At 36.2% G+C, this 9,864-nt stretch overlaps 1 protein-coding gene across 1 annotated transcript in view; it reads right to left on the bottom strand.

Annotated features, from left to right (window-relative positions):
• LOC114922577 (receptor-type tyrosine-protein phosphatase kappa-like) overlaps positions 1-9,864 on the bottom strand; it is a 219,853-nt gene that overhangs the window by 5,802 nt on the left and 204,187 nt on the right. Inside the window, exons 9-11 of the mRNA XM_029284186.1 lie at positions 8,548-8,657; positions 5,724-5,925; positions 1,978-2,083 (exon numbers count right to left, since the gene is read on the bottom strand). Coding sequence (XP_029140019.1) covers positions 1,978-2,083; positions 5,724-5,925; positions 8,548-8,657 — 418 coding nt within the window. The remainder of the gene's footprint in view (positions 1-1,977; positions 2,084-5,723; positions 5,926-8,547; positions 8,658-9,864) is intronic.

Genomic DNA, 9,864 nt, shown 5'->3' on the forward strand with positions numbered 1-9,864 from the left:
AACCAAAAGGAAGTACTGATCGTAATGCTATTCCAATAGAAGACAATATATCTAACTCAGAGTTGAACTGTTGGGTTCATGCTGCTCTCTGAGCTTGGTTGTTTTCTTGTAGATGTTTCCTTACCAGGCTAAATAATATTATCAGTGTGAGGAAACATCAGGTTCACTGGCTATTTGTATATAATAGTTTGCCCTATCAGTCTCCTAGGTTGGAAACACCATGTCTTCAGATTTTACAGTAGTTGGAGACACAAAATAAGTATGACTTCAAATCTTGCTTAGCAATATCCCAAAATCATCTGGTTTGTCATTGTGAGAAACAAAGTGTTGGGTCTTGTTCTGTTCCTGCAGAACAATTCTTATGTTTGTATGTTAATTTAGACAATATCAGACAATATCAAAGAAGATGGTAAATTTGATCCGGAACATGGAACAATAAAATCAATAGAATATCCATAATATTCCATTAGCAGTTTTCTGACACATTTATTTATAAATCTGAAGACACTGCTTAACAGAAAGGTGAATTATTTGTGCCTGTGTGTCTGTATCTGTGCATACCCAGACCTATCTCATTTTTGAATAAATATTTATTCTTTACTGAGGATTTCCAGCTTGGTAAGAAATAGCTATATATTTTATTATAAACACTGATTCATCCAGTCTCCCTTTGTATTTCACACCTGTTGTTTGGCTTAAAGCTTCAGGAGGCCATAAAAAACTACAGATTATGATATAACACTTGGCAGGCAAGACACGAGTCTGCCATGATTAGAACTGTGACTACCGCAGCATGTTGTGTCTTAAGAAATGATTGACAGCACCTGCAATTTTGAATTGGATTACCAAACATCTGCTTCAAGGGCTATGTGTAGGGAGCAGGTAAGAAAGACAATGGAACATTTGTAAGGACAGGGTGACTTTTGCAATGCACAATTTCTATTTAAATCAAGACTAGAAATGAGGGAAATCTATCTAAATTATATAGTCTTGTGCAATTCAATATTTTGCCTGTTGACGCTGAAGTAAGGCCTGTTATATTGGAATAAAACCTTCTAAAGCATTTAGCAAAGTGCAAAACAGTTACATCACAGAGACTTCAGATCATTCTTTCGTTGAATTATTAAGATCTTTCGACAAAGGAATAAGTTGTGTAGGATTTTTTTTTTAAAAAATGCATTAAGGTCTTAGCTATAGGGATAGCATATCCAAACAGCAAAGCAAAATAAAACAAAACATGGAAACCACCTCAAAAATAGAAATATCCCATCCCATTTGCATGATGTCATGAAAATACCTAGTCATGGTCACTCATGCCCTAGTCACCTCCTGTCTTGACTATTGCAATGGGGCTGCCCTTGAAAAGTATCCAGAAGCTCCAGTTAAGTGCAAGATGCAGTGGCCCACATGATTTTGTGTTGACTTTGGTGTGAACATATATCACCTCTCCTGCAGGAGCTGCATTGGTTGCCGATTTGCTTCCGGGTCCAATTCAAAGTGCTGGTTGTCACCTTTAAAACCCTTCATGGCTTGGGACCAGATTATGTGAGGGACCATCACTTGCCAGTCCCATCTACCCTACCCACTAAAGTGGGGAGACAAGGAATGTTGCAGGTCCCATCCCCTAAGGAGATATATCTGGTGGGACCCAGAAGAAGGACCTTCTCCATGGTGGCTCCCTCCCCACCTGGCTGAGGAATTCTGGGAGTTGAAGTCCACAAGTATTAAAGTTGCCAAGGTTAGGATCCCTGTTGTAAGCCACCTTGATTTACCATGTGTGAGTAGGTAGCAATATAAATTTTCTAAATAAAAAAAATAAAAAAATAGTATCTCCTTGTCCAATCTTTCTGGTTGTCAAATATGTGTATGCATGTGTATGTGTGGCCACACAATTCTCAAAAGGTTGCCATCTGCTGATCCAATATTTTCCCCTCCATTTTTATTACATGAGGATTTTCATGTAATTACTATTTTTACCTGATAGGTGCTCCTTTGGCTTGTGCTGGTCTCAGAAGTACAGTTATGGTTGTTGCTGTTTCATTGAGAGAGGCATCAATACCTTCATAGTCTGGTAATGTGGGAGCTGGATTAAAAAAAATGACATCGTTGATAAAAAAAAATATGCAGGTTTTCTACCAGCTTTTCACAGACAAAAAATTACTTGATGGCTACTGGTGAATCAAATTGCAAATCCTAGTAAAGTATAGCATGGGCTTTAAGTTAAAAATATATTTAGTCATGACGCTGAAAAATTGTAATATTGATTAGAATTTTCAAATTTTCTAAGCTTATTAAATGTAAAAATATTGATATTTCTTTGAATTATCTCAAATTTCTTCTGTGTGTGGAACCAATATGGAATCACTGAATTTCTTTCATGATGCTTCATACAATCAGGATTTGCTGTGGTTTACTAAGGATATAATACTCCCTTCTTTCCACATTTTTTTCATTCCATTTTTCAATCAGGGCAGTGAATGCAATTAAACTTTCTACAGCTACAATTTACAATTAACTGAAGCTGGTCAGGATAGAAAATAGCACTAATAGTTAATATTAGAAAAAAGAACTAATAATGCCTTACAGCAATATAAATTAATCACTGAAACTGCGATCTTGACCTCTTCATCCTTGGGAAATAATATCATCATCTAGATTTATATCACAGGACTTATAAAAATTACCATGAATACTACCACAATTTTTCACTTTTGTTTTACATCCTTCTATCCCATGGGGCATTGCGGCCAAGCAGTTAAGATGCTGGGCTTGTCAACCAGAAGGTTGGCAGTTTGAGACCAGGTACCACATGATGGACTTAGCTTCCATTATTTGTCCCAACTCCTGCTAACCTAGCAGTTTGAAAGCATGTAAATGCAAGTAGATAAATAGTTACCACTTCAGTGGGAAAGTAACAGCATTCCGTGCTCCTCGGCATATAGTCATGCTGGCTATATGACCACAGAAGCGTCTATGGACAATGCTGGTCTCCTCAGCTAGGAAACGGAGATGAGCACCGTGGCCTAGAGTCAGACATGACTGGCAGAGGAAACCTGTACCTTTATATTCTGTCCAGATTTTATGTAGGGCTATTTTGAACTGAGCAAGGAAACTACAATGAAATGTAGTAGTTTGGAAAACAGGATACATGAAAACTGTAGTAGAATGTGATGTATTTTAGAGGGACATCTAATTCATTTGGGTTATATATGAAGGTAAAGTAGACCATTCATGAGCCAATCAAATCTTTAACCATTCAACTGAAATTGTTACTACTTTCTAAGCCTTACCACAAATTGTGACAATAGCACAGTAAGTTGTCAACATTCTTAACATGACTGGAAATCTTACTATAGTCTCAAGAGGATTTTCGAAACTATATTCAGACTTTTAAAATAATCTGTTCCTCAGACTACACACCCTGAACATTCTATTTAGAGACTTTTTTTGTACTAAAATGGTAGTGGGTAGGGACCTGTTTGTAATAATGTACACTTAAATGTAAGTTGCCAATGTTGAGAAACAGTGCGTTAGTGGTCCCAGACAATCCATTTACTATGAAAATGCTTGTAATTTTAAAAGCTTTTGCTTGTAAATTAAAGTAGTTAAAAAATGAAATAGTTTCTCTCTTTCTCTCTCTCTTTCTCTCTCTCTCTCTCTCTAAAAGCATATCACATTTTAAAGAAAAAATAACTATTTCTCACGAGAACAGATCAAATCAATTGGAATTTATTGATAACCAATATGTTAAAGATGTTGAGGGAAATAAAGTTACTCAGAGTGAACTGACCTCATTATGGAGCTTCTTATGCAGAGATACTTTTATGTGTTTTAATATTTCTTATGGTACTAAATAAGACCATTATCTTAAATTGTATATGAAAGGAAACCTGTCTGAATCAGAGCTCTACTGTCTTTTGTTTTCATTCACCAGAGGGATACAGCCCAATATTGGTTCAGTTTCTCAGAACCATTACTCAAGCTACTAATTTATTATTGTCAAGACAAACTCAGTCTTTGACGTGGAACAATAAGAAAAGCAGGAGACTTTCTCAGGGAGTCACAGAACACAAACTGTTTAATTGGGAACATTTGGCAGCAAGACAAAAAGAGAAAAAAAACCCTGTTTTGTTGTATCCAGCTGCTTTTTGATATCTGGATGTTGGTATTAAGAAATTCTCTAATCTAGAAACCAGAGTATTCTTCTAAGAGAAGATAAGCTTGCAGTAAATTAGCAGAATTAAAACCTTTAAAAAAAAAAAGAATTTCATGTTCTTCTATAGATCGGTATTTAAAAGATATGGATAAATTAAACTGATAGCTCTAAATGTGCTACAGGTCAGTAGTGCAGGGCTGCCAAAAAGGCATAGGTGAGTGGAAGAGATAGCTGGGGCACAGCTGCAGTGCCCCTGCAGTTGCAAGTACTGCTTGGCCAAGTGGGGGGGGGGGGGCTGAAGCTTCCTGGCGCCTGGTAGCTTTGGGTCGTATTGTTGGGCCAGGCTGAGTCAGCTAAGGCAGGGATCCCTAACCTAGTCCTCTTGGCCACCGGGCCACGTGAATGGCTGAACACTGTGTGCACTCCCCCCACTCGCATTAGTGCTACCCTGAGCGTCGCACTGGTGCTAGGCCTGCTCCCAGTCAAGGACTATCTGTACCATGTTCATTTTGCTCTATTCATTTCTGGTCACTTCAGATAACACCAAAGAAGAGGCCCAGAACCTATAACTAAACTAATGACCATCAGTTATTTGCATCAGTTTTGTATACAGAAAGTCCTTGTGCATTAGAGACTTAAGATGGGTCCTTGCGGTTGGAGCTATCGGAGTGTTTCTGCAATCACAGGATCTCAATGGTCATTTGCGACTTTCACTGCCTGCTTCTAACAAGCAGAGTTAACGGGGAAGGCAGCAGGAGGCTGCAAATGGCAATCTTGTGACCATAGGATGCTGCAACTGCATGGCATTTGCCTAATGACAACCTATGGACTGCTGCCACTGCCATCCTAAGTTGTGACATCTCACTTTGTGACCGTGTTGCTTAGTGACAAGGTTGCTGGTCCCAATTACCAGAAGACTATCTGTATATGCAGGACAAGTTTATTTTATTTGTTGCTAGCAGACTGCAGTATGGTAAATAAAAATGATTAAAATAGTGCGTTTTCTAAAAATTGGAGAACTATCAGTTCCATTTGTGCATAACATTGTTTTTTGTATATTGGTTTTAATGAACTGGTGAATTTGGGAGATTTTTGTTCTGTTCTGTATTTTAATCTTTGCATGCCACCCAGAGTCACCTTCATCAGATAGGGGGCCACATAAATTAGTTAAAAACTAATCAAACCAAAGCAGACTAGCACCAATTCCCACAATTTCTTCAATGTAAAGTATACTGGGCTGCATTCTAATATATAACATAGCAAAAATAAGTAGACGTAACTGCATAGTAGATTTTAGACAACCATTTGCCAGGTTTCATGACAATCTTGATAATTCAGTATAAATTTTAAACACTTTATACCTTCACTGATTTAAATAAGTGCATCCATAAATACACATAGCCTTCTTTCTTGATGCCTATTTATCATTACCCACTTACTATATTCACGTTTGCAGCCACTACTGTATGCCTTCGATGTCTTCCTTACATGGAAATGGCATTGGTTTCAATTGAAGAAAGGTGATTTAATATGATAAATTTTACAACTTTTCCATGTTTGTCTTTACCTGAAATATTGGTAGTTACATTGATGGCTGTAGCTGGTCCAAAACCTTTGACAGTGCTGGCTCTTATATAAAACTGATAGGTAGTCCCAGGATGTAGATAGGGGAAAACATGGTGTGTACTGTTCCATAATTTTGACACCGTTTGAGGTGGCCCAGCCACTGGAACTGCAGGATCAAAGGATCGTATACTGGTGTAACTGACCTGTGGAAATTATGTCAAGTGTTTAGTGGAACTCCAAGCCTGGTTAGCACATTGCTATGAATTAGTTCCCAAGTTTTCTTTAAATAATGTTTCACTTTAGTCTTTGAATTTCCCATTTTCTTTGAATTCCTGTAGTGACATAGAAGTATAGTATTACTGATCCCTAGGACTACAAAATATGACTGGTGGGCCACAAATTATACAAACAGCTGTGATTTGCACAATGCTAAACAGGTTTGTTTGTGTGTTTATTTATTTATTTTGTAGCATATTAACACATCTCCTCTTTTCTTTCTAATTAACCTACACATACGGAAGCTGTGTGATGATATTTGCTTATTCAAGTGTTTATACTGAATATACAGTGTATACACTGAACTCTTCCTATAAGTGTTTTTATTGAAGAACCAGCAATTAAAAGTACTCATTAAAATACAACAAAAACTAAATCATTGGAATATATGATTGAGGCATTTAAGTGCTTCCAATAGATATTTAGTTTGTTTTAACGAAAAATGTGATATTGACAAGACTGCCTGTTTCTAAAAAACAACAGATACATAATAAATTGGATGCCAAATTATTTTTCCCCTTCATTCCTCAAGGGCTCATTCGTCAAATATATGATTTTTTTTTAAAAAAATTCAGTATTTGCATTTCAAGTTTCCAGGAGAGAAAACCTTGAAGTCTAGAAATGTCTCATATCTATTAATAATTCTCACACATATTATCTGTAGCCTTCATTGAACAGGGTTCCATTAAATCATGATTTTTGAAGGCTATATATTAATGCTACCAGATCTAAGTTGCATATTTAAGTCCTAGATTTTATCATTTATTATTAGCTCACTGGCAATATATTGGCGAAAACAAGATTTCATTATTATGCAATTTTAGCCTGTATTTTTCATTTTTATTCTAAGAGTTCTATCCAGTCTGTGACTGAAGCAAAAGATTATTAGCAGTATATGCTAATTTAAGGATTAATTCACAGATTTATCATTGGGTAGGATGTGTGGTTTGTTGACAATGATATGCTGTTCCTTAAATTGAAAAATGGACATTTATTATTATTATTATTATTATTATTATTATTATTATTATTATTATTATTATTGATCATCGCACAGTCAGCCAGATGTTCAGACTGGATTTAGCATTTTTGTCTACCTATCGAGTCCTTACCAAGGACCTGGTATAGGCAGATGTGGATGTTTGATGGTATTACAGATATTGTCGCAGGATGGAAGCAGTTCCTAGTAAGGCCGCCTTTTGCAATTGACTAATGGTGAATTTGTCAGTGCCAATGGTGTCCAAGTGGTGCTCCAGTTATTATTATTATTATTATTATTATTATTATTATTATTATTATTATTATTATTATTATTATTATTATTATTATTATTATTATTATAACAACAGTTGGAAGGGACCCTGGAGGTCTTCTAATCCAACCCCCCACTCAGGCAGGAAACCCTATTCCATTTCAGACAAATGGTTGTCCAGTCTCTTCTTAAAAACTTCCAGTGTTGGAGCATTCACAACTTCTGGAGGCAGGCTGTTCCATTGATTAATTGTTCTAACATTGTTCTAAAATTGTTCTAATTTCTCCTTAGTTCTAGGTTGCTTGTCTCCTTGATTAGTTTCTATCTGTTGCTTTTTGTCCTGCCTTCAGGTGCTTTGGAGAATAGCTTGACTCCCTCTTCTTTGTGGTAACCCGAGATATTGGAACACTGCTATCATGTCCCCCCTCGTCCTTCTCTTCATTAAACTAGACGCCCAATTCCAGCAACCGTTCCTTATGTGTTTATGTGGCCCCGATACTTTCATATGGTTTAATACATTCATGTAGAGGCAAAGATACACGTAGAGGCAAGGATACATCATAACACAATTCTCTTCCACCCTTTGTACCTCAAAGTAACATACGTTGAGTCACTTGACAGTGAGATTGGTGGCATATAAATTTAATAAATAGGTTTTCTGAACAGGAGAGACTGCCCATGTGCCTTTCTGAGTAGATATGCTCCAACATGCTGTTTTTTACAACACTTTTAACAGTATGGAAATGGTTTCTGCCATATGTTGTTTAGCTGCAGGCTGATCAGTGAGCAGTGAGACCACCCCACAAGGCAGCCAGGGACCCTATGAAGTAACAGCTCACTTACCAGAAATAGACTGAAAAGAAGGCGCTAGCATAGCTTTTTTTTCATTTCTACAATTTTACATTGCTTTTCTGATATCCTGGGATCAATTTATAGAGTGCTTCTGATCAGGGATATATTTCAAACCAATACACACAGTATAATAATGCATTCTGATTAAGCAGATGATCTACAGATGATGATAGCAAAAAAAAAAAAAAGCCTTGGGGATCTCATAGCCTATATCCAGAATCCAGATAAAAATGCCATCTGTAGTTTAGTTTTCTTTTTTTCCCCAAAAAATAAACTCATGGGTTTTTTTGCCCAATTAAGCAAAAAAATTAATTCTTTTAACTCCTTTTAATAACTTTGTTCTTATTTATGGTTTATATTATGTTTGTTGTAAATGCTCAGAGTCATTTAGGTGAGATGGCAGGGTAGAAATATGATCAATGAAAATAAATGAATAAATAAATACCTCATATTGGGTGATGATACCATTTGGATCCATTGGTTCTTTCCAATTTAAGAAGATCTTGTCTTCAAAGGGAGTTCCTTTTAATGATTTTGTAGGTACAGGGCCAGGCACTGCAAAAATAAAATTAATAATATACACTATTACAATTCATTTATTTATATTCTGCATGCTCCTAGTTTAACTAGCCTGTGGCTGCTGAATACTGCATTAAATATATTTGTTTATGTATGAGAATAACAGCCAAGAAAATAAATTTTAAATTATTCTGTATTTCAGTTCTATAAGGCATCTATTAAAACAACTCACAGCTCTTTGCGATTATCAATAGATAATCTCCGAAGAACTGTACATTCAAAAACATTGAGGTGGGCCACAATTTGCTTTTATTTAAAAACCTAAATCTATATTCAAATAGCTTTTTAAATTATTTTTTCTTGTGCTTTAATCTAAGGTACACAAATTCACATACAACATTTCCTACAGGTTTTCAAATTTTATAGAAGCAAAAAATGAGTTAGTGGATAACAGAAAATATTATGCAATATGCCTGCAGCATTAAGAAATGTCAGGAAGTCCTTTACTGGCATCAGATTTATTTCAGATTGCGTGAAAGTAAAAATAAGTTGCCCTTTAGGCATCCGATGTAATTTGATAAATTAAAAATAAATTCACAATGTAAAGCTATCATGGGTACACAAATGAAATTTAGAACTCTCATCTTTTGTGAAATACATCCATCCATAAGTCCATTTCAGACTGCTGTTCTTTGCCTCCCAAAGCTGACAAAAATATCACCTCAGATCATAACTGATGTGCCTTGACAGTCCTTCTGGGCTGTACTATGGCTCTTGCTGAACTCCTGCAGCTATTCATTTGCTTTCTATGGGAATGCTATTTGTTTCTCTTTACTACAATTCAAAGGAAACTTGGATTTCAAGGCATATATTTTGGCCCAAGTTGGTAGATTTCTTTTGATCAGGGGACTTCAAACTTGGCCCTTTTATGACTTGTGAACTTCAACTCCCAGTATTCCTCAGCCAGGCACGCTGGCTGAAGAATTCTGGGAGTTGAAGTCCACAAGTCACAAAAGGGCCAAATTTGAAGACCCCTGCTTTTGATCAATAACTGCATTATAATATACCTATTTATAAGACAGGCTTAAGATACAGAAAGATCTGGACAGACTTGAACACTGGGCACTATCTAACAAAATGAAATTCAATGGTGAAAAAAGCAAGGTTCTACATTTAGGCAAGAAAAACCAAATGCACAAGTACAGCATAGGTGGCACCTTGCTCAATAGTAGTAACTGTGAGA

This window comes from Protobothrops mucrosquamatus, unplaced genomic scaffold (assembly GCF_001527695.2).
Source record: "Protobothrops mucrosquamatus isolate PMUCROS unplaced genomic scaffold, P.Mucros_1.0 scaffold416, whole genome shotgun sequence".
Taxonomy (NCBI): domain Eukaryota; kingdom Metazoa; phylum Chordata; class Lepidosauria; order Squamata; family Viperidae; genus Protobothrops; species Protobothrops mucrosquamatus.